This window comes from Candoia aspera, chromosome 2, assembly GCF_035149785.1.
Source record: "Candoia aspera isolate rCanAsp1 chromosome 2, rCanAsp1.hap2, whole genome shotgun sequence".
Taxonomy (NCBI): domain Eukaryota; kingdom Metazoa; phylum Chordata; class Lepidosauria; order Squamata; family Boidae; genus Candoia; species Candoia aspera.
The window spans coordinates 241,460,386-241,485,999 of record NC_086154.1 but is presented as its reverse complement, the minus strand read 5'-3'; the positions used below and the strand labels follow the sequence as shown (position 1 = coordinate 241,485,999).

General features: G+C 41.9%; 1 protein-coding gene across 2 annotated transcripts in view; it reads right to left on the bottom strand.

The window, feature by feature from the left end:
- PLPP1 (phospholipid phosphatase 1) overlaps positions 1–25,614 on the bottom strand; it is a 91,279-nt gene that overhangs the window by 3,492 nt on the left and 62,173 nt on the right. For both annotated transcript variants that reach the window (XM_063295658.1, XM_063295657.1), the window contains exon 4: positions 24,307–24,364. In XM_063295658.1, the coding sequence (XP_063151728.1) occupies positions 24,307–24,364 (58 nt within the window). The remainder of the gene's footprint in view (positions 1–24,306; positions 24,365–25,614) is intronic.

The following is a 25,614-nucleotide window of genomic DNA, read 5'->3' as shown; positions in this document are numbered from 1 at the left end:
ACAATTTCTTTGGCAGTCACTGAAAAAGCATCTCCTTACTAATATTCTGAGGTATCTAATGTCTTATCTTGGGTTAGAGTTTGGGAATGTTAGTCACAAGACAGCTGCAGTAACGAGCAGGACCAGAGATGGCATTTTCCAAAAGAGCTTCCACTTGCCTTCTTCAAGACCATCACAAAAGTGCTCCTTCCCCCTAGGGAGTATTCACTGTGGCCTAGAACTGACCTGTTCAGACCCTCCTTCCTTACGATCCATAAGGGAGAAGCACAGAGATGTAGGTATACCTTGGCAAGTGATTTATCTATATCCCCGTACACTAAAACTATTCGACAAATGATTATATGGTGTTCCAGGCATAACCATGAAAAATATTATCAGAAGCAAAACAGTATCTAAAGTCACATAATGCTATGAACTGCAAGCTGCATGTGCACTTCCAAAGATAAACTTGAAAAGCTGTCTGCCTGCTAGAAACATCAGATCCATCTGAATGAATACGTACACACAGACTATGCTCAATGTAGACAGTGGTTGCTAGTTTCCAGAGTTAAATATTTGGAGAATATCCAATGAGTTTTTGAGACTAGAGATTACATCACCCTTTTGGTACTCATCTGTGTCAGTGCTATAAAAAGATTGAAGTTTAATGCTATATGGAGCAATTTTTAAACCAGGCAAGTTTTTCATAGACTGAAGCTGTACTACAGGTATGATTGTTCTTAAAAGTTTGCATGATTGAAGTTTAAGACATTCTGCAGGCATATTCTTCAAAGATGAATGCAGGAATTTGACAGCAAAGGCAGGTATGAAGTCCCACAGAGTAAAATTGCATAGTAGTGTTCCAAGCCAAACAGTTTTCTCTAGGCCTTTTTGTGACTGTGACTGTTACACTAATGTAAACCGTTTATTTCCAATGAGAAGTAGAGCCAGGAGTTATTCTGGTGGTCTAAAAAAAGCAGGCTGGCAATACTCTTCTGGCATGCATCCTTTTTTCCAGTTTAGGAATTCCACTGAAGACACTGAAAAATGCATTACTTGGCTAATATGGTTTCCACACACAGGCAATTGCTGTAGTTGGCAGAGCGACATTACACACACAGGAGGGAAGGTGGTATATGTGGTTATGTGTGGGAGCAAAGGTGGAACCTTCAGACAGTCCTTTAGAAGCTTGTGGTTCATATACAACACCAGTCGAGTGCCTGGGATCTAGGTGGTAGCTGGTAGGATTTCATCCTGCTTGCCAACATGTCAAAATTGAATGAATGGTTAAAACGTGATATAACCTCCCTGAAGTAGAAATGGTTTCATAAAGCAGAACTCTGAACTGAGATGGCAAAACAGGAAACTCAGGTTTAATGTTTATTCATGGATTTTATTTCCATATGTTAGAGGCACTAATATACTCAGTGCCTTGCCAGGCTCCTGGGAGAAATGAAGGAGTAACAGCATTTGCTGCGCGCGCTCTCTCTTGCAGTTGTTAAAAAAAGTTATGAAATTAATGAGGGAATAAATCTGTTACATTCAGGACTAAGGTAAATGAAGTGGTATGGGTTCTGCTAAGGTTGGGGAGGGATTGGATCCAGCATATTTATGGTTTCTCAGGGTGCATCTCCTTTTGGCTCTTTCTGTTGCAAAATGGCTACGGATTTCCTTCTCTGAGATCAGAGCTCTATATTGAGGGAAATGCAAAATATTTTTATTCTCTATTCCAAAATCTATATGCCATTCATGCCCAATCTAATCTAATATTTCAGATTAGGCAGTTTACAAAATCTCATATCCTAAAGCTTCAGAAAGTCCCTTTTTTACGTTTACACAAAATATCTTATTAAACTGAAGATTCTATAATTTCACACCAGGTTAGTTTCCTTTATCCACAAGTAACCTGTAACCCTATATCCATGTTACCACCAAGTCCCACCCTCTTTCAGAAGCTGTTAATTAAACTAAGATTAAATTAAATGTTTCAAGGTGGAAATAATTGCAAGTATCAGGTAGCTAATGAGTCCCCCGTTGGGGGAGATGGGCGGTGATATCAATTTAAATAATAAATAAATCCATACATTAGAATCTCTTTAGAGTGGAGTGGCATATAAATTTGTGTTAATAAAAAATACACTGAGGAGAACCAAGTAAAATTAAGTTATATTTCAGTTTTTCCAACAATCAGGATGTTTCCAGTGGATTTTTCTTCCTCCAAAAGTACTACAGCAGTGCTCCCTGATGAACTTTGTGCAAGTTTTTGGGTTGTTGTCAAGTGCAGGGGAGGATTAGGGTCACAAGGGGTTAAGTGGTTACAGCAGAGTGGGAGTTCGAAAGATGCTGGTCATGGAGACATCAGTGCCAAGGCACTTCTAAGCTTGCTGGCTCTGAGCAAAAGGATTGAGACAAATGACTTGTTTATAAATTTACAACAGAGCCATTTAATTTCTCTACTGTATTCCAAAGGTAGTTATTTATATTATACGCTGCATGTTGCATTTTACAGGCTACATTTAAAAGTTCTTTTATTAATTTAAAATAACCTCCCATAGATTCCCTCAAGATATGCTTAGGGAACGTAGTGATCCTTTCACCAATAATTAAAGGTAAGATTTTTGCCACAAACATACTAAGTAAACTGCTCCTCACTTTTGATCCAGCACTTTTTCATTGAAAGTTGAAATGCAACCCTCACTCCACTTCATCCATTTTTCAGAAAGGCTCATGGGTCTATTTAATATCTTTCCAAGAAGAGAAACATTTGCTATCTAAAAGCATTTATAAACATCACAGCCAGAAAACTTAAAAGGGTTTTCGGAACCGCTATTGAATAGTTCTAGAAGATCTGACCAAAAAAATAACTAATTATTGCTAGCCATTTTCTCCAGTTTTTTTCACAGACACTGTACAGTCCTCTGGATGTAGAATGTACACAGTCAGTTGCCTCAACAGAACACTGATTTTTTTTTTTTTTGAGACTTCTTAGCACCTGGTTGTCATGATGTACACCACCACAGCAAAATTTTCCACTACAATGCTGCTCCTTGCTATCTGTTTCCATGGAATTATACTCTGTAATGAGATCTGTTCTCACAGTCTTGGCTTAAGAGCTCATAAAATGCAGGCCAGGCATCATGTTTTGTTTTGATACTTACAAAGAACTACTGAATGAAAGAACAAAGCAGAAGATGCATGCCTACAGGAGTAACAAAGCCTTCAGACAAAGGCTGTGAGATAATCAGATTGTTCTTAAGCTTTAAACTTTTCATAGAAAATACCCACTGTAGCTTTAGCCTCTTTTTTTACCATATACACTAAATAAAAGTCAGATGCTTGCAGTTCATGTTTAAAGCCATGGCCATAGAATATAGTCAAAGGGGCTTTTTAACCTTGAAGTGATCATCTAACTCATAACCCCTATCTTGTACAGTGACATATGTGATGGATAATTCTGCCAAATACAATCCCTGCTGAAATAAAGAGGGATGGTGCATAAGAGTTTACTGATAGCTTAGTTGCAATTCTGCAGTTTTACGTATAGGTTATATATTATGCTAAAGATACCTCGTTATGAGGGCAGGCAGAGAAAAGATACTGAGGCAGCATTTTTATGTTCATAACAGATGATCTTTCACACAGGGAAGTCCTTTAATGAACTGGGCCCCAAACCATGGTAAAAAGTTGCCCAGACCACATTTTGAAGTCACCTAATAGGGCTCTTTGAACCCTAGTCCTGTTTTTTTCTTTGCTGGGCTAAGATCTAATCATCTGGCATGTTTATGATCCTCAGTGGAATGAAGGCAGCAGAGAGAAAAAGGATTGACGCATAACAGTTGGCCCGAATGGAAAATTTAAATACCAGAATCACCAATCCCTTCTTTACATTTCTTCAATTTTCTTTTCTGCTCTTAACATGCAAACACACACACACCTTTATTTCTATAGACTCATGTAGGCTTTATTGAATGTTTGCAAATCTCATGCTCTATTCTCTGAAAACGTTTAAATGCTTGGAGGTAATAACAAAAAATGGTTGACTTGGTCAACAAACACAACGAGGTCTTACTTTGATCCAAATTTAGGCACAAGATTGAACTAACTCCACCTTAAACTTTTCTTTAGGGAAAAAAAAAAACAGTTTTCCAATGGGGACATTTAAATCCAGTCAACCCATTTTGCAGAGCTAGTCTTCCAAGAAAAAAAAATGGGAGGAAAGTAGCTGAAAAAGGCCTCTCCACTGCCAACACTGCCAAAGTCTGCATAGAACATACCTGTAAGGATTGCCTATTCTAAAACACCATCAGACTCATAAACAGGATCATAAAGATATCTGATTTATTAAAGAATAGTATGCAGGATCACAAAGAAAGCTGAGAATGGAAAAACGCGCCAAATGCAAACTAAAAAACCCTTGGTACAAACAAAATCCCTCCCCCCGTAGAATCTTCCCAGGCTCACAATCCCAGGTGCTCCTAACGGCTTCTGATGGTCCGCGGGAAAAGTCCTTGAGCAGAGCACATAACCCAAACACATTCCATTGAAATGAACATAGATACAGAGCTTGGCACAAGGTTTTACAGCAGCTCCCTCCCAACAGAAACGCGCGTCAGCACCATGGTGTGTGAAACATTACGATGTACAGTGCACATTGAAACAGTGAACATGACATACTGCCCCCCAAAAGGAAGAAAACATTAAGCGGCAGGCTTCAAAGGGTAAGCTAAGTGGAAACGGTTAACTAAATCAGGAGCATTAACGTGGCGAGCAGGCACCCATTCAGGATGAGGAAAGTGTTTCCAGCAGATCAGGTACTGGAGGGTGCCTCGAAGTTTGCGAGAATCAACGACCTCCTTGACTTCAAAGTGCTGTTGCCCGTCAATCATGATCGGAGCAGGAGGAGGAGGTTGGGAATGCCAGTGGGAAGAGAGGTGGACAGGCTTGAGTAGGCTGCAATGGAAAACAGGGTGCAAGCATTTCAAATTGTGAGGCAGGTCCAACTTAACAGTAACTGGATTGATAAGACCAACAATAGGGAAAGGATCAATGAACTTGGGAGCAAGTTTTTTAGAGGGCTGTGGGGACTTGATGAATTTGGTAGAAAGATACACTTGATCCCCAATTTTGAAATCGTGTTGCAAAGAATGTTTATCAGCTTGAAACTTGTAAGCAGCCTGGGCATCAGCCAAAGCCTGTTGAATCACCGGCCAGGAATCAGCCAACTTAACAGCCCAGTCAGAGGCAGAACAGGATTGGGGAGGGGTTTGTGGCAGCTCAGGGATGGGAACAAAGCCATGACCAGAAACCACCCGAAAAGGGGTTTGCCTGGTGCTCTGATGGACAGCATTGTTGTAAGCCGCTTCAGCAAAAAGCAGCAAGTCCACCCAATTGTCCTGATGGTAATTTATGTATGCTCTAAGGAATTGTTCAAGGGCAGAGTTCAAAACCTCAGTAGATCCGTCAGTCTCAGGATGCGACGCTGTGGACAGCGCCTGTTTGGTGCCAATCAATTTAAAAATGATTTCCAAAACTGGGAAGTGAACTGTGTCCTGTGGTTGCTGACCAAACAGGAGGGGCTACCATGGAGATGGTAAATGTGGATGAGAAATAGGCAGGCCAATTGCGGGGCCGATGGGATGGACGCACATGGAATGAAATGGGCTTGTTTTGAGAAAAAATACTTTACAACCCAAATGACAGTCTTCTTCTGACTGGGGGGTAAATCCACAATAAAGTCCATAGGAATCTCATCCCGGGGATGGGATGGGCTGGCCACAGGCTGTAGAAGCCCCTGCGGTTTACCTCCTTTACGCTTTGACATGGCACAAACAGGACAGGAAGCAACATAGTCTTTTACATCACATCTTAAGGTTGGCCACCAAAATTGATGGCGAACCAAATGCAAGGTTTTGACAAAACCAAAGTGTCCAGCAAGTTTGTCATCATGGGAACGCTGCAAAACATCAGCTCTTAAAGTTTCAGGCACATAAAGGCGGTGTTCCACCCATGCCAGACCGTTTTCAAAAGAAACATTGTCTTTATTAGCTAGCAACCAAGTGTCAGATTTCAGCGCCTGGAGAAAGTCCTTCTGTAACTGACAAGGAACTTGCATTTTCCGCCTCCCAGATGGGGCTGGGGGCGGGGTTGCCTGCGCACAGGTCTGGCTCCGAGTGACGGCAACCAAGCCCAGTTGTGGTTCAGTGAGAACAGTCCCTACTATATCTGCCACGTGGTCAGAGTCCTGAGGTAAACCGTGACAAAGCATCGGCCAGAAAGTTTTTCTTTCCCGGAATAAATTTTAACTGGAAGTTAAAGTGATTGAAAAATTGAGCCCAGTGAATTTGTTTAGGACTGAGATGCTGGGGGGTGCGGAGGGCTTCCAAATTCCTGTGATCAGTCCAAACCTCGAAAGGGCATTTAGCGCCTTCCAGGAGGTGACGCCAGGCTTCCAAAGTGGCTTTTACAGCAAAAGCCTCTTTTTCCCAAACATGCCACCGGCGCTCAGTTTCAGAAAATTTTCTGGACAAATAAGCGCAGGGTTTCAAGTGATTTTCAGAATCTCTCTGTAACAATATAGCCCCCACTGAGGAGTCAGAAGCATCAACTTGGACCACAAAGGGGCGTTCAGGATCGGAGTGCTGCAAAATAGGCTCAGCAGTGAAGAAGGTTTTTAACTTCTCGAATGCTGCCTGGCATTCAGGCGTCCAATTCAGCACTGCCCCAGGGTGTTTTACCTTATACATCTCCCCCAAACCCTTGGTACGTAGCAAGTCAGTAAGGGGCAAAGCAATCTCAGCAAACCCCTGCATAAATTGCCGATAATAATTACTGAACCCTAGGAAACTTTGCAATTGCCTCCGGGTGCGGGGACGTTCCCAACTTAAAATCGCCTGAATTTTTTCAGGGTCCATTTCAATGCCCTTGTCAGATTGCCTAGATAGTCAAGTCGGGTTTTGTGAAACTCACATTTGGAAAGCATGGCATCTCTAAGCTTACTTAACACTTGTTTGAGAAGGCGTTCGTGTTCCTCCTCGGATTCAGTGTAAATGAGCACATCGTCCAAATAAACCAGGACCCCTTTAAACAAATGATCATGTAATACCTAATTAATCAATCGCATGAAGACTCCGGGCGCCCCTGCTAACCCAAAAGGGAGGACTTTGTACTGAAATGAACCCAGTGGACAATTAAAAGTGGTTTTCCACTCGTCTCCAGCTCGTATGCGGATGCGAAAATAGGCTTCCCGAAGGTTGAGCTTGGAGAAAAATTTGCCTTTTGACAAATGAGCTAACATGTCTTTCATTAGTGGCAGAGGATATTTGTTGCTGATTGAGACGGAATTTAACCCCCGATAGTCCGTGCAGAGTCTAAGCGTGCCATCTTTCTTTTCCTGGAATAGCACAGGGGCCCCAACTGGGGAATTTGCAGGTTCGATAAACCCCCTTGACAGATTTTTGTCGATAAAGCCCCGTAATGCCCCAAGCTCCTTCTGAGTCATTGGATAAATTTTTGGCTTGGGTAATTGAGTGTTGGGAACCAACTCTATTGCACAGTCAGCTTTTCGATGGGGGGGGGGGGGTAGCTGATCTGCTTCCATTTCTCCAAAGACGTCTGCAAAATCTTGGTATCGATCAGGCAAGCCTTCTAAACGTGCCAAACTAGGGCGCAGCGTGGCAATTGTAGCCCTTCCAACCCCTGCGCTTGAAGCCCTCTCCACGGTAGGGGCTTGGTAAAACCCATCCTTAAAAGTCAGAGTTCTGTGTTCCCAATTTATATGTGGGCTTCGATAGGTCAACCAGGGAATCCCCAGAATTACCAAGGGGTTGCCAATAGGTACTACTATAAATTTTAAAGTCTCACGGTGGCTGCCCATTTGCATTGCGACAGTTCCAGTGAAATGGGTCACCCCCCCCCCCCGCCATTGAACCATCCAACTGTGTGAAGATCAAAGGCTGCTGGAGGGGGAAGCTAGGCAGGTCCAAAGCAGCAACCAGATCAGGGTGAATCAGACACCTGGAACACCCAGAGTCAACTAAAGCCCAGACCTCCATAGTCTTTGTGCGGGAGCCCAATTTCACTTTCACGGTTAGAGTGGGACAGTCAGCACTCACCATAGCATCCTCGTGCCCATCCTCCTCCACCTGCCCGCAGGCGCTCTTCATGGCAGGTGGCTGGCGTTTCCCGCCGGCTCTTTAGAGTTGTCTTCAGCCTCTCCCGAGAAGTAGAGTACTTCTTCAGTGTCGGCTGTCCCCTTGGCTGCTGTCATCCACCGTGAGGGGGGCGGCAATTTGGCTGGCAGCTTGCCCGCTTGGTCTCCAGCCTTGGCTTTTGGGCAATCAACTGCTCGATGCCCTTCCTTTCCGCATCGGAGACACTGACCCCTCGCATAGCGCCAATCTCTCTCCTCTTCCCAGGCTCTATAGCCTGGCCGGGTAGCAGTTGCGGCACTTCGGGGTCCCCTCATGGTGGCTGGTTGTCTTTCAGGTCGTTTGGTTTGCATGTAGGTATGCTGGGCGTGCTCAGCTTTGCCGGCCAGACAGATCCATTCGTACAATGTCTCTGGGTCGTCTCTACACAACGCCCACCACAGGACGTCCCTGTTGAGTCCCTCTTTAAACCATTCTATTAAGGTTGACTGAGACCAGTCGGGGATTTTCCCAGCTAAAGCCTTAAACTCCAGGGCATAATCAGCTACAGACAGTTGGCCCTGGGTAAGATCCTTCAGTGCCTTTTTAGCCCTTGCCTTGGCTAGAGGATCTTCAAAATGCAGCTTTAACGCCCACATGAATTCCTCAAAATCCTCAAGCTCAGGGGAGTCACCCTCACTTAATTGAACATACCAGTCAGCCATTCGTCCCTTCAGCTTGGTGGCAATGGCAGTTATTTTAGCCTCTTCGGAAGGGAAGCATGTTCCAAACTGCCTCATATAACTTTTAGCATTAGTGAGAAAGAAAGACAACTTAGTTGGATCCCCATCAAACTTGACAGAAAAGTCTTTCAGCCCCGCTCTTGTTGGAGCTGAATTAGCAGCTGCTTGAGTGGTTGGGCCCCAGGTTACAGTAGTTCTTCCTCCTCAGGGTGGGGACACTGATGGTCGAACTCTGCGGGGTGGAGATTCATCCTGGCGCCGTCTCCAGCCCCGCTCCGCTGGCGGTCCGGGTGAGGGGATGGAGGATGACTGCATGGAGCTGGAATGTCCTTCGCGTCTCGGCTGCCCCCCCCCCCCCCCGCATGACAGAGACAGGTTTTTTAGCATGTACTCCATCAATTCTAATTTGGCCTCTACCACTCTTAGCCTTTCAGGGGTTTGAGATTCCTTCCTCCCTCTCTCGCGCGTTAGGCTGTCTCCCTTCTGATACCGTGGTAGATTCTACGTTTGGGGTCAGCGGGAACCAATACTTCCAGGACGCCTGGGACGTCCCTGGCTGGGGTTCTCCCATTTCGTCCCAGGTGATCAACTCTGCGGGCGATTCACTGGGTGCCAGTTGCTCTGGTGCTCTCCCATCGTTGGATTCCTCTACCTCAGGGCTGGAACTCGAATCCTGCCAGAAACCTGAAGGTTCTGGGGTGAGGCTCAGTTCTCCGCTCCTGACCGTTGACTCGGGCATCAAGCCAGTTGGCTCCTCAAGTTTCTCAGTCGTGAGCTTGGATTCGGCCATCATTAACTGTTTTTCCTCACAAGAAACTAATCTTGGTAGGAGCTAATGGTACAACTTTAGTGATTCTCAGCTTTATATAAGGATTGCCTATTCTAAAACACCATCAGACTCATAAACAGGATCATAAAGATATCTGATTTATTAAAGAATAGTATGCAGGATCACAAAGAAAGCTGAGAATGGAGAAAGTGCGCCAAATGCAAACTAAAAAACCCTTGGTACAAACAAAATCCCTCCCCCTGTAGAATCTTCCCAGGCTCACAATCCCAGGTGCTCCTAACGGCTTCTGATGGTCCGCAGGAAAAGTCCTTGAGCAGAGCACATAACCCAAACACATTCCATTGAAATGAACATAGATACAGAGCTTGGCACAAGGTTTCACAGCAGCTCCCTCCCAACAGAAACGCGCGTCAGCACCATGGCGTGTGAAACGGTATGATGTACAGTGCACATTGAAACAGTGAACATGACAATATCTCTAAAACACAGCCTATAGTGGCCAAGCCATACCTACTGCTGCTGCCTTAGCCAAGAGGCCCTCCTGATGCAGGTGAGATTCTCCTGGGATGCTAGACGCTACAGTAGGGCTGTATAAAGCATTTGAATATGGTGCTTTGCTACACATGGAAATGTGAGCCACATCTTTTGCAAGTCTCTCAGCTGCTTCGAAAACTGTTCCCCACTGGTTCTGAATAGATGTACATGCACAGCTACTTAGATTCACATTAGGACCAGATTTTGGAATCTTTGGATCCCTCTACAATCTCCAGATGGGTCTTGAACTCCATTTCACACTGTCAAATTATGAAACCTGTTATGGCAGTTGTGCTAACTGCCCTTGGTAGGCTGCAAGTAATATTCTGCCTGATTTTTTTCTCTTTTGCTCCACACAGTTTGCTACCTGCCCGATCAATGAGGAGGGCCAGTGATGTAATTAAGCCTTAGCAGTAGTCTCCTGGTACAAAGGAATATGCAATACTAGGGACATCTTGTCTGTAGTAGGTGGAATTCCACTATCTCCCAAACCAACAGTTTTTGATTTAGTCAGTATGTGTTGCCAGAACTACCAGTAAGAAAACATGACCTTATTGGGACAAGCAGGTTGTAAAGACAGGGCCAATGAGAATTCAGTAAATAGCAGATTTCTACAGAATGCATGGTAAAAGACATAGGTGGGTCCCACATGACTGAACACTTGGAGATATACGCAAATGTTTTAGACAGATGGGAAATCCATGGGAGAGTGCTAGAATTTATGAGATTCCCAAAAGTTATCAGTTATGTAAGATGCCCTTGAAGAGCAACAAAAATATTTTCCAATATTTTAGCTAATGCACCTGTCATAGTTCTGACTGGCCTGTCCAATAGGCCGCATGTCTGATCTCACATATAGCATAACTGTGCCTCATTTTTAGAGGAGTCCACAAAACCTTCATTTATTACTTGATCAGTTAGCAGTTGAGGTCTTCCTAATGTGGAGGAAAATCAAAGATGTATCCTGTGAGTTTGAGTTAAGTTTAATGGTAACTTATCATCCACTCAGCCCTTAGAAGGAAGTACTATTCATAACATGTTTTCTCAATCTGTAATAATGTACCCAAGCTCCTTTGAAGTGGTTTTTACACTGGTATTTTTAATTATTAACAGTAAGAAAACTGTTGGCTAACAACATTTTAAGCAGAGATGAGGAGAATAATTTTTTCCATTGTGTTTTCCAGGTCAGAAAGCCCTTTAAAGAGGGAGTAGTATTGCACAGAGATCACTTTTGTTTACAACATCACAGTAGGTCATATCTTCGAGACTTTCATTCCAACAGAAAAGAAGTTAACAAGCATGTGCTATTCATAGAAAGGAAGATATCCTAAGAGGGACTCTTAAAGCATCATGGGGAAGCCCCACAAACTATTGTCACAACAGAAAACAGAATTACCTAGCAAAACATAAAAGCATAGCATACAACTTAGTTATGTTTAAATCCTATTGTGATGTAATGTGAGGGTGACCTTGATTGGCCGGGGAGGAGATGCCGCCCAGATAAAAGAGAAAGGCGCCTGCAACAGAGTAAGGAACTTAGGAAGGACCTACCCAGATTACTCAGGCAGTAAATAGGGAGGGCGGGATATTTGCACTTTCAGACTTGCAAGTTTCTGTTAATGTAGCCTAACTAATAAAGTAGAATTAGCTCATCTCATCGAGTTTCCTGTCTGGTTTGCCTGGGAGGGCCAACACCTATCAAGATGACAGACGTACCATCTTGTGAGGTTATCTGGGATTGCTTCGAGGTCAGGCTCCTCTGTGCTGTCAGCTCTATCATTCCTGCCCTACTTGGTGACAACTGCCAGGGAGGTAACAGGAAACTGGGTCTGGGCAGTGGCTAATGTATCTTTGGAAGAAGGAAGATGCCATCTTCCTTGAAGGAAGCATGCTATGCATCCTTCTCAATAAGCCATTCTTTGACCCTGCTGTTCTGGACAAATAATAACTTGTATCCAACCTCCCATTTCAACAGAAGATTGTTTAGAAGTTGGTGTGGAGCATCACATATAATTAGGTGAGTTTCTTCACTGTGCACACAGTGGGTACGAGCATAGAAGATGGCCAGACATATGCACAGATTTTGCAAGTATTTTTCCAAACAAGGAAACCCTAGCTGAAACAGGTCACACACAAATGCCAAAGAGTTAAATCTGTAACACTGACACATATGCCATAAATCTGTCATAGGTGGGCTTTGAAGAAGACAGGCAGAATAGATCCACAGTGACAATGAATTTGATATGTTTTAAGCATGTGGAAGTAGTAAATGGTCATTACCCAAATTCCAAGCACTTCAAACAGGGCTAACACAGGTCTGCTAAGTAATAGTCATTATCACACAGCGAGATTACAGAAGAGATAAAGATCTGCATATCACCAAGGGCCAGAAAGACCTGACCAAGGAGAGTTATGATTGTATCTCTAGTGTTTTTTCCCCTAATGCACTTAAAAGCAGTTGCAGGGACTCAGGTTTTTTTCTTCAAGAGAGCAGCAGTTGGGAAGACTTTTGTTCTTGCTTTGCAACAAAACAAAACAAAACAAGCAAAAACAGCAAAAACTCTTGCCCCACAATTTGCTAACAACACTCTTCATATGGCCGCAAAACATCTTGATTACCACTACAAAGCAGCCACAGATACACCTTTGCTGCTGATTGTCTGGAAGATTGCAGCCCAGAGCTGGTGGCCCTACCTCTTTCAAAGCCGAGGGTGGGGAGCAGAGAAGGAGATACACTTCTTTTACATGCCCTCTTTTTTTTTTAATCTGGGGAAACCTAGACTTTTAACAGCTACTTTGCAGTCAGAAAAGAATGACTCCTCTTTGATGTCTCTCAGAACTTTAGCCAAGAGCAAGCCCTGGCAGGTCTTTTGAGTCTCTCAACCCCAAACTTCGCTCAGGACAGAGACAGCAGGCCAAGGAAAGATGTCATATCCGGCTTCAAGAGGAATTCCCAACCACCCTATAAGCTACAAGAGCTGTGCAAAGACAGTGCTTCAAATGCATGCTGTGCCTGGCGCCACCACAACTTTGCTTTGCCAGCCATCCCAGTAGAAGTGGTCTGTGTGCTTGTACTCCTAGGTGGACAATTGGGGAAAGCCTCTGAAGCAGCCATGCTAAGCCTTCCAGAGGACCCTGCTGCTTTAACACTTGGATGAGGGGTCTTTGCTTGCACTGACTGCTTTGTGAATGTTTTGCACATTCCCACTTAGTTCCTAACAGTCTCTGGTCACTGGAAGAAAACCTCAATAGCATCTCAGTCCTGTCTTGATTGGGTATCGATCAATCAAATTTCATTTCAGTCAAAGACCAGTATAGAATGAAACAATTAACAAACTAACAAGACTGGCTTGTTAGTGTCATTTACTAAGACCTTAGCAGTAAAGACCATAGCAGTAAAACAGGGAACAGTATTTACTGTTCAAAAGTAAAAAAGGAGGACCAAACATAAAACACAAGCTAAAAGAATAATACATAATACTACTGTCATTATTGCTACCACTGTAAGCTACATCTCTAGGACCAAAAAGACAGAATATTAGTCTAAAACTAAGGCATAAAGCTAAAAATCTAAGATAGAAGTAAGTAAAAATAAAATAGGATCTATTTAATATTGATCCTATATTGTTTATATTATATATCCTATATAATACTAAACTTATTTAGTATTGTTCAAAAGTTAGGCACAGTTATTTGATATTGAGGGATGGGGATTAGTCAGCTGGTCTTGGTCTTGTATGATTGGGTATCATCTGCATATTGATGGTACCTCACCCTGTGTTGGCAGATGACTTCCTCTAGCAGTTTCATAGAGATATTCAACCGCATGTGCAAAACATTCACCAGGTGCTCAAAGGCCTGGCACCCTGGCTTCTGAAATGAGTAGGTTGACCATATTTCCTTGAGACAAAAACGGGACATTGGGATGGCAAAACGGGACAGGGTTAAACTTAAGTAATATTCCGTATTCACGAAAATGATGATAAAAAAAGTTATCGACAGTAAGCTGGGAAGGTGCAGGAGGGGGAAGTGCGGCAATGGTTGGGTCCGGAGAGGCTGGTGCAGGGGTGGTGTTGGGCAGAGAGGTTGCAGGAGGGCTGAAGGTGGCAGAGGGCTTAGGGCAGCGGGGGGCTGAGATGAGCTAGGACAGGAGCACAGGAACGAGGCGGCAGGAGGCTGGAGAAGTGCAGGATGGCCGAGGGTGGCCGTGAGCTGGGACGGGAGGACAGGAACGGAGAAGTCTAGTGAACGGTTGTCCCCGACAACCTGTTCTTCTCTGGCGCACCCTTTTATTTTATTTTCTTCCCGCCATTTTGGCCTGAGAGCCAAATGGCTTCTTTTCTGCTGGGCACACTTTTCCAACCGTCTTCCACTGCACTGACTGGCGGCAGCAACTCTTCCTCTTGCTCACCACCGATCAGCTGTTCCCGAGGTTCCCACTCTAGGTTTCCCACTGGATTGAGAACTACTGCCGAGTCAGCCTCCTTTTCAATTTCAATTTTTTCCCACTTTTCCCAATAACAGCTCCAACGTTCTTTAAAAAACGGGACAAAACTGACATTTATATTAAAACGACGGGACGGTTGGGAAATGTTAAAAAAACGGGACTGTCCCGTTCAAAACGGGATGTATGGTCAGCCTAGAAATGAGGCAATGGGACATCACTCAGCGGCCACCCACATACTCTGCCTTCACAACTAAGCAATCCTCACACCCTTCACTCAACCTCCCCAACAAACCCCGCTCTCACCCTGGTCTATGAGGACAACACCTCCCAGGCTTTCACTCCAGGGGACCTTATTTCACAACCAAACTTAATCCTCCACCGGAGAACAGCTCCAATAACGCCTCCAATCTTTCTTCCCCCACTCTAGCAATCCCATACTATCTTTAGCCAGCAACAGCTGCAGCTCTTTATCAGTTCTGTGGTCATACTCAGTGAAACATTGCCAACCGTTCTGGGAGGAGAATTCCCTCCATAATTCCACTCTTTCTCCACTGACCAGCTTTGGCCTCAAGGTTGTGCACACACCAGGAGAACCTCTAATGATGGCCACCTTCCAGCCAGAGCTGTCACTTGTACTGATGGTTGCTGTCTTAGGTAGTCCTGACCATGGCAGCTGTAGACTTCAGAGACTCCAAGCCTCTCACCCCAGGGATCCCAGCAATGCATTAACAACCCATGCTGATCCACTAAGGCACAACACCATTGGGTTTGTATCTTGCCATTGCCACTGTTCTTGTTGCTCCTACCTTTGGAAGCCTCCATGATCACCGCTTCCCCAGCAGACTTCAGTTCTGTAGCCCTTCAGCCAACATAAAACCCCAAATTCTCTCAGCTGCACCTCTGCTTAATACGCATCTCCTAATCTCACTTTCATTTCCTCTTTTATACTTTCTAATTCCAACATTCCAACTTTAACATTCCTAGCTCCATTCAGTATGCATTTCACTCAAACTTCCTTTCCACTGCCATCACTTTCACTTCTTCCTCCCAATCTAAATGACCTCTATTCTCTGTGCCATCTTGCAAAACAATAAAAATAAAATCCAACTCTCTTCAAATGCAGGAATCTGAATTAAAGTATCCCCAACAAAGATCTGTCCAGCCTATGGATAAAGCCATCCAGCAACGATGAGTTTATCAACCCCTTAAACAATTGCTTTCAAGATTACATCTTTCTTATGGGATTTTTTTTGACTTCCCAGTCTATTTTAGAGCTCTAAAATTCCCAGGCTGTCCTCCATCCACGGCTGACATTTCTTAGTGTCTGCAATTGACGAAGACTGGCTTGTTAGTGTCATCTACTAAGACCATAGCAGTAAAATAGGAACCAATGGCAACTCTGAGAGTTCTTTAACTTAAAATAGATACATGAACCATGTATCTGTGAAATAAACAAGCTTATCAATTAACATTGCTCAAAAGAAACGGCAATGAATTCTGGTAATTTCTGAATTTGTAAATTACTGGACAACAAATTTAGAGACTGTGTAACATGACGTTCATCTTATAAGAAGTAAAATCTCCTCCAAGTTCTGCTCAACTCCTGGTGACTTTATGGACACAGCCATGGGGTTTCCTTGGCAGCCATAGAGAAGTGCTTTGCTACTGGCTTTTTCTGGGCCTTTTCCCTCCTACTGCACAGTCTACTTTCCTAGGATTTCTTGGAAGTCTTCTATCCAAGAAACCCTAGGATAGGATCACCATATTTAACTTCTGAGCTTGGTGCTAAAATGCACTAGCAAAGGTAAAGACCTCTGCAAGTTGGTTTGACTCCTGGTGGCTGCATCACTGCCGTCTTCTTAGGAGCCATATGGAAGTGGTTTGCCATTGCTTGTTCCCAATCTAGCCTGCATTCCTGGGGTTTCCTTACAGGTCTTTACTTTAAGTACTAACCAGGCCCACCTCTGCTTAGCTTCTTACTCAGATTGGGTCAGCCAGGTGCTGCCATCTACTCAGACCTGAGTAAGAAACATATTTATGGTACCAATTGTGATCAATGCCATATCTATCTGTATCTCTGTCCTAAAGCACAATATGCTAAGCTTGGTTAAAGTTAACCTTTTTTTATGGCTTAGCCTGTTATGCAAGCCCAACTCATTTGATTAGTTTACCATTTGACATTCTGTGCAAATCCAGGTTAAGCATGTTATATAAACGTAGCCTGTTATGTTCTGGAAGACTGGATGAACTTCTAAAGGAGAGTTTGGGGATGAAGGTTGTAGAGAGGAGAGGAAAATGTTTACTCACATGATGCTGAATTTCAAGTTGTGTTAAAAAACAGGTTTGCACATGCATTTTTTAGCAGGTTATATGCTACCCATTAGAACACAGTCATGCTAGTGGGGATAGGAAGGGACCAGAAACTTTGGTGAGTGCAGTAACTACACTGGGTTGGTGGTTCAGCAAGTGGATTTAAGTAACCAGCAGGCTGGGGAATCTGCCCAGGCCCAAACGAACACTTGCTCCAACAGCATGTGGCCCTTCTTACAATCTGGAGGAATTTAAAGGGCAGAATTTGAAGCGAACACTGCGACAGAGTACGGGGAGTCTGAAGTGCCAATGTAATCTAGTTGTCAGTGTGGCTGGATTGCACAACTGTAGCTTTTGGGTTGGCTTTTGGTCTTTTTCTGCGTGCACAGTCAGTCACACTAGCATATGTGAGATTCCTTTGGTCCTCAAGAGGCTAGAGTTTCCAGTGTCTGCTGATGATAAATCCAAGCTGTGAGTAATGCCACATGTGAGGAACTGGAGAGTCACGAGCAGCACAGAACCACAGCTGGAGCCAAGCATGCAAGCGGCAAGATGAAGCCACTCGGAAAGAACATTTGAAACAGGTTAGCAGATGCATCCGACTGACAGGGGACAAAATCCTGCACTATCCAATGGAAGAGTTAAGAACCCTAAAACAGCTGTACAGAGAGACGGCTACATCTGTATGTTGTAAGAGGCAAGACACTTTAATGGGAAAGAACTGTGCACCACTGAAGCAAACCCTTACTATACAAGATTGAACCGCCAACTCTTTCAAGAATCGAGAGCATTCCCGCAGGGAAATTCCACAGACATTCCCAAGACCCTTTCTAACTCATCCCAATTACTGCCCAAGCCCAGGGGCAGGGGGAGGGTTTCCCCATAAAGTTCAATGTATTTGCAATGCCATTAGTATAATGTATTGTCAAGGATTCTTTCTGTCCAACATTCTTATTGTAAATAAGAACATGAAGCTAAGCTAAACTGTGCAGCTTTTTTTTAAAAAAACAATTGGTTAGAGATCTGGTAGCCAAAATAATTCACTTTATGACAGCCTTGACCAAGCTGACCCCTTTGTTTGGCTACATGTTTTCCAATGGCCATGACTAGTTGTAGTTCAATCGAAACAAAGAGGCAAGGTTAGAAAAGGAGAGTTTGGTGGAACAGAGATGTGAGCACCACTGTCTCCTTCTATAATCTGGTTTAATTCCTCTAAAAGAATGGGCAATTTCTCCAAACTGAAACAAAAAACAATGTCAAGACAAATCCAGTTTAGGTTTGTCAGTGATTCTAACCAATTAAACAGATGACAAATTTGTGAATAATAAAAAGGGGTAGGAATGCTTGTCTCATGGATGAGTATGCAGTACTAAAAGAATTATTTTCAGCAACAGGTTAAAATGATTTATTGACTTTTTTTTTGCCATTTTTAATTGACTTTTGTATTGCTGACTTTCAAGATTTATGATTAGATTTTATTGTGCTGTTGCCCATTTGTTGTATAATGGCCAAAGAACCAGCTTGGAATAGATGTTACTGAAAGTAAGAATACTGTAGTCTTGCTCCAATTACTTCCCAAAAATACTTTTAGGGTATTCTGAATGTGCATTAAAAACCAACTGAGCAGTCCAAAAACTACCACAGTTCTCCACTTCTGCCCAGAGGTCTTCAAGGGAGTGAGTAAAAAACAGTGAAAGGGCAGCCATGACAGTGCAACTGAAACTCCATCCCTTTTGTCACATACAGAGTGCATGTAACACATGTTAAAAAGAGGCAGCGTTTTGATTGTACAACTAACATCTTGATTTTTTTTTTACCCCTGCTTCTGTCCATTCTAGTAGATAAGTCATTGGAAGTAATTAATCTTTCTGCACTTGAGTTCACTCTTAAGTTGAGCAAGACTATACCAAATATGGAAATACGGGCAACATTTTTTCTGGTGGGGGCTGCATTTGCTCGGAGACAATTTGCTTGGGATGGCATGAGAGCTGGGACTAAACTAGAGCAGTGGTGAGAAACCTTCTCTCTCTCCAAGCATCAGAGAAGAGACATCTCCTAATCCAAACTGTGAATTGTTCTCCTACAGAAGAGTTTAAATGAAAGACCATATTGCAGGCCTACCTTCTCCAGCCAGAGTTGATTTGCTTGACATGCGTTTTCAGGGAGAAGGTACTAGTGATTCCCACTCTCAGGAAGAGAAGGGAGACAGGGCCATAAGGCCCTATTTTCCAGCTATGGCACCAATTTTATGGGCCAGCCTCACTCCAGAAGCTAGGCTAGTTCCCCCCCAACCCCCACATAGACACTCAGGACATTAGTTAAAACAAAGCTCTTCTGAACAGCATTTAGGAATACTTTGAAGTTACACTTTCTATGGTTTTTATTGCTCCGTAGTTATTCCTACTTCTTATCATGGATGTTTTAATGTATACCCTTTCTGAGTGTCTTATTATGGTCAACTACCAGGAGACTTTGCAGATTACAAACAAGATTTGGATGTTTATTTTGTGGTATACAAAATAAATAAATAAATAAATACTTATTTATTACTTATTTTATTAAACAAACTTACGTAGCTGCTCATCTACCAGAAGGAACTCTGGGTGGTGAACAGAATAAAAACAGAGTACACTAAAAAAGCCCATTTAAAACAGTAAACAACATTGAGACCCCTATAAAACTCACATTCATCCACCACCCGCTCCATCCCAGCTCCATCAACATCCTGGCCCCAGTGCCTGGAGGAAAAGCCAGGTCTTCACCACTTTCCTGAAAATCAACAGAGTTGGGGCCATCCATATCTCCAGGGGAAGGTTGTTCCAGCAGTCAGGCACCATCACAGAGAAGGCATGCTCCCAAGGACCCACCAGGCAACACTGCTTCATTGCAGGGACCTGGAGCATGCCCACCCTGCCAGATCTAGGATGGGCAGAAACCACTGGGGACAGGCAGTCCCATAAGTAAACAAGCAAGCAAACACACAGATCTCTTTGCAGACCTCCATCTTCCAATTGCCTTGTCTCATTCCATGGAGCTGGGAGAGCTCTGTAGCAGTCCTCCACTTCTGTCCAACTGATGACAGCAGCATTGTGATGTCACGCTGCAGCCTCCACCCCTTTTCAGCATGCAGATGTTGCAATGCACGTAGAAAAGGTGCAGGGCTTGTGCCACGATGCTGATGTTAGTTTGACACACATTTCTGCCTCCCCCTTTTGCATGGAAAGTTATATTCTTTCTGGCTTTTAGGTGAGGATCTATGGCAGACTAGGCGTCCGTGAAGGAGGAGGGATGGCATTGTGGCAGAGATCGGCAGCCAGACAGTGAATTCTGGCTGGCGCAGTCTTTCTGGACAAGGAGAGATTGTGAGATCGCCTGCTTGCACTCCAGAGAGCTGCTCCTCATGAGGAGACTTCAGGAACTGAAGTCTGGGAGTTGAGGGATTTCAATCAAGCTCACAGCCATAATGCAGCCTGTATGGACACAGATTTCCAAAAGCCTCACTTTCTTAAACACTTTCTGATGTAATCAATTTACAGCTAAAGATAAATTTTCTGATTAGAGGATAAGAGAAATCCACTTAGTGAGTCAACATTCTTTCTGGATTAAAAAAGGGGGAAAGGGGGAGGGGGCTTCAAAGATTTAAAAACTTTAAGCAAAAGGTTTAACGAGGACTATATGTAAGAAAGTTTAAAATAGATAAAGGGGATAGTAATTTCGAAAGATTAAGTTTTGGTGAAAGTGCTTTTGAGCAAATTGGAATTAAAACAGACAAATGGACTGGACCTTCGTGGGAATGTTATTTGTTTACTATTAAAGAGTGTAGACAATTAGTGGATTCTACAAAGCAAAAGATAGAGGTAATAGGAGCCAGACTGTGACGCTGACTGTAACTATGGAGTGCCATTTGAGATGAAAATATTACGGGCACAGGAAGACAAAAAAAAAAAAAGGGAAGCCTGCCTTTTACTCTTTCCCATGTAATTGAGACACTTTCACTTTTGGATTACAATATCCCAATGGCAACCACCAGAAAAGTGGCAAAAACAGCAGAGGGGAGGAAAGGATCGCTAATTTGCATGGGGCTAAGACTGATATTAGGAATTTATGCTCCAAATGAGGACAAAGTATCATTCTATAAAGGACTTACGGAGAGACTAATGGGCTTTTCTTATGAAAATTGGTGTTTGATGGGGGATTGGAATGCAGTGATCTCCCCACAACTAGACAGAACTTCTGAGAAAAATATTAAAATTACTCAAGGCAAATTACCAAAAGTTTTCTTTGATTTGATGGACAATTAGGGCTTGCTGATATATGGAGACAGAAAAACAGCAATTCAACAGAGTATACATATTTTTCCGAAAGACACAGATCCTTTTCAAGAATAGATATGATCTGGATTTCAAAGAATTTGGCTACCAAAGTTCATTAAGTAGAAATATTACCAAAGACTTTTTCAGATCATAATCCTGTGAGTTTGGTTTATAAAAGGAAATCTAGTTATTTTAGATGGAGACTAAATGAAATGTTGCTACAGAAAGAAGCAGATCCAAAATGAAGCCTTGTGAGTAACAAAAAGGAGAAAAGAAGGAATGCCCACTATCACCTCTTGTTTATTTAGTCCTTGAAATATTGAATAGAGATAGAAGACAAGATGAGAGGATTGTGGGAGTAAAGATTAAAAAAAGAAACTTATACGTTAAGGGCTTTTGCAGATGACTTGGTGTTGGTTTTGGAAGATCCTTTAAAGAGAATTGAAACATTAATGGGAAAACTAAAAGAATTTGATACATTAGCAGGTTTTAAGATTAACAAACAGAAAACAAGTTAACAAAAAACATGAAAACAGAGGATCAAACAGAATTGATGAATAAAATGGGTTTTAAGATTGAGAAGAAAGTAAAATATCTAGCTATCACCATGACAAAGATAGATTGTATGTTATTCCAAAATAACTATATTAAGACATGGAATGAAATTAAAAAAGACATGTTAAGATGGGAGAAACTACAACTGTCATTGTTGGGGAGAATTTCTGTGATAAAAATCAATGTCTTGCCTAGAATGATGTTTTTGTTACAGGTAATACCTGTTTTGACAACTGATACATCATTTAAACAGTGGCAAAGGGATATAACTAAGTTTGTGTTGCAAGGGAAAAACCACAAGTTTTTCCCTTGCAAGGGAAAGTGGAGGATTGGGTTACAAGATGCAAGGGAAAGTGTTGGGTTACCTGAATTGAAATTGTATTTTGCAGCTTGCTGTTTGGTTTGGATGAAACTGTGGATGCTGCTGAGAAATAGAAGGCTTTTGGAGTTAGACGGACATGACCTGAGATTTGGGCGGCATGGATATTTGTGGTACAACAAAGTCAAGGTTAATGTGGATTTTAAAAATCATTATATTAGACGTGCCATATTGAGAAAATGGAATATATAAAAATCCAGATTGTGTCGGAAAACACCTTTGTGGCTCTCAGCACAAAAAGCATTTTATAGACAAGAAATAATAGGCAAACACAAATGGCTAACTTATTGTGAGATACTAGAATTTTGTCAAGGGGAATACAAAATAAAATCAAGAGAACAACTGGTGGCAGAGGGAGATGGTTTTCTTATTTACAGTTATCAGAAAGATTTAAAGTAGACAAGAGTTTATAGGTTTGAACACTGTAAGACTGATTTTGAAATAGAATTATGTACAAATGATGAACATGTAATTGCTAAAATGTATAAACTTCTATTAAAATTTGAAACAGAAGAAGAAAAAGTGAAAGAATGTATGAAGTGGGCTAAAATGTTTGGTTATAATACATAGATGGAACAATGGGAAAATATGTGGTTGAAAGGATTGAAAATTACATTATTTTATAATCTTAAAGAGATCTTTTATAACATGATGTACCATTAGTATATGACACCAGCCAAATTGCCTAGAATGTATAAAGGCACTTCAGATCCATGTTGGAGATGTAAACAAGAAGAAGGGTCATTTTATCATGCTTGATGGATGTGTAAAAAAGCTAGAAAATTTTGGATTCAAATACATATACTGATTCAGAGGATTTTAAAAATTAATACACAGTTGAGACCAGAAGTCTTCCTCTTGTGACCAATGGACAAACAGTTGGAAAAAAAAGTCATGGAACTTTTCTTTTTGTATATGATAACCACAGCAAGATTATTGTATGCACAAAGACAGAAAGATTTGGCAATACCTACAATGGAGGAATGGCTGGTGAAGATGATGGAACTCGCCGAGATGGCCCAATGAATTCTCTGACTAGAGAAAAGATAGTATCTATGGTTATTGCTGACTGGAAACCCCTTATAGATTTTTTTGCGTAAAACAGAAGAAAAGGATATATAAAAAAAACTTATGATTTATTGTTTGATGATTAGACAGGATAGTTAAAAAAAGAAAGAAGAGAATCAAGATGTAACTTTAGAGAAAGAGATAAATTTATAATTGTACCTATAACTGCTGTAAAGATTGGAAGTTCTTTCTTTCTTTCTTTCTTTCTTTCGTTCTTTCTTTTTCTTTCTTTTTTTCTTTCTTGTACTTTTAGTTCTCTCTTTGATTTCTTTCTTTTTACTTTTTCTTCCTTACTTGATATTAGTTTGTATTAGTTTTATCGTTGTGTTTAAAACTTTCAATAAAATTCTATACACGAAAGCTACATTCTTTCTGTGCAAAGTAAAAAAAAAAAAATGGAGCATCCACCCATGCTACTTAATTGGGATTCAGACAAGTGGCAACTGTGGTTTAACAAGTTGTCTTTCGGAATTGGTTTAGTTATGTTATAATGGTAAGCAAAGACGGATGTCTCCCGTGGCAAAAACACTGCAACTATAGGCTCTTATACTGCTATCAGATTGGCCAACTCCCCAGTATAAACAAGTGCATCTCAGGATCCTCTAAAATACTGCAAGTTACTCTGCACTGCACTATCTACTAATGCAGGAATTTCCACCTAGGATTCAACTTTAATGGGTCTTGAGTTTTGTTGAGTTTGGCTGTGTTCCCTTTGCTGTTGCTACCTTAACAGCATAATGGTCAAACTGTTTACCAGGCCTATTTAAGACAAAATACACAAAAGCCAGAATGCTAACTAACTTTACCCCCAATCTGATTACTTGTTCATCTGGCCTGCAAACATCCTGTTAATTTAATGGAAGTCTGCTCGTAGGTGGTGACCAAACATTCCAAACTTTAGCCAAATTATTTCAGAGCAAACACCCCCATCCCACCCAAATCATTTTCATTTAACGCTTCCCTTACACAAACAGCCCAAAAGAAGTTCTGCTGATGCAGCAAATGTTTCCACCTCAAACTTTTTAAACATCATAACTGGCTACTAAAAATACATATACTTACTGCTAGGAACAGCATGCAATACATGGAGAATGACGAATGTCCAGAGTAAAATGACAGTCTGAAAAATAAGGAAGAGAGTATGCATTTGTTATTTTTTAGTATACAAGAATCTGTTCCCTACAAAGAAAAGAAAATGTGGAGCGAACTTAATAGAATTCTTCACATTTGAGATACAAAATCTGAATTTGGCAAAGTACACTGAGTAACCTTGGACAAGTTACTATTTCTCATACCTTACTTACTGGAAAATTGTGAAGAAAAATGCTACCCTAAGTCCTTGGAAAAGAAGCCAGGGATATAAACATATCCAACAGAAGCAAGGAGAATAGAGTAATAATGGTGTCTTCGTAGTTTGCACACAATTTGTAATCTCTATTCAAAATGAGATTTTAGCCTGAGTTCTTGTACCTCATACTCTATCTGTGCACTTGAATTAATAGATTAAAATGTTCACCTATATATTGATCAATGTTTTGAACCTTTAAAACCTATTTATGTCAATTCTGCACCTGCCTTAAAGTTAGGCTTGTTTGCCCAATAAATTATGAGAGTACTTAATCCACAATATAAATGATACAGCATTATTAAAGCACAACTGTGAACAGCTTGGATATACTGGATTGCCCAATTTTAATACTGATCCTACTGCCTTAGGTGCTCAGTTGGCTTTTGTGACTATCACAAAGTTTGGTTCCTAGTTCTGATCTTAACCATGTAAAGCTAGACCTTATCTCTATATATGGATGGAAAGGATGAGTCTGACAGAAGAACAAACACTGTGCCTAAACACGTTCTTAGTAATGTTCCACCCAGGGATTTCAGACTATTACAATTAGTCTTCTATTCTTGGATGCAGCGTTGCCAAAAGACACAGCTAATATAGCCTGACCTTTCAACATCAGAACGCACTACAGTATATTAGCTATACTTTCATGTTTCCAGCACAGAGATTACCATCCATGTCTCTCCTAGAGAACTTCAGAGAATGTTATTAATGGTGCCCTAACTCCAGCTGGAAATACCTGTCCTTTATTAGTTTATCAGTCCCCCGGTTGTATTTGTTTTCCTTCTCTCAACCACTGCCTGCTCCAGTTTTAATATTTTAAACAGATACACAATAGAGAAACAGCTAAGTGTTCCTCTACAACCCTTTCTTCCAAAGGCAGCCTCAGAGCAGAACATTTTGTCCCTCATGCCAGTCATTTATGTTCCAAGCTCTTTTGCAGCATTTCTGCAGACAAAATCCTTCAGTCTTTGTCCCTCCAGCCCTAACTGATAAATAAGCAATGCACAATGAGAAAGTGCCCC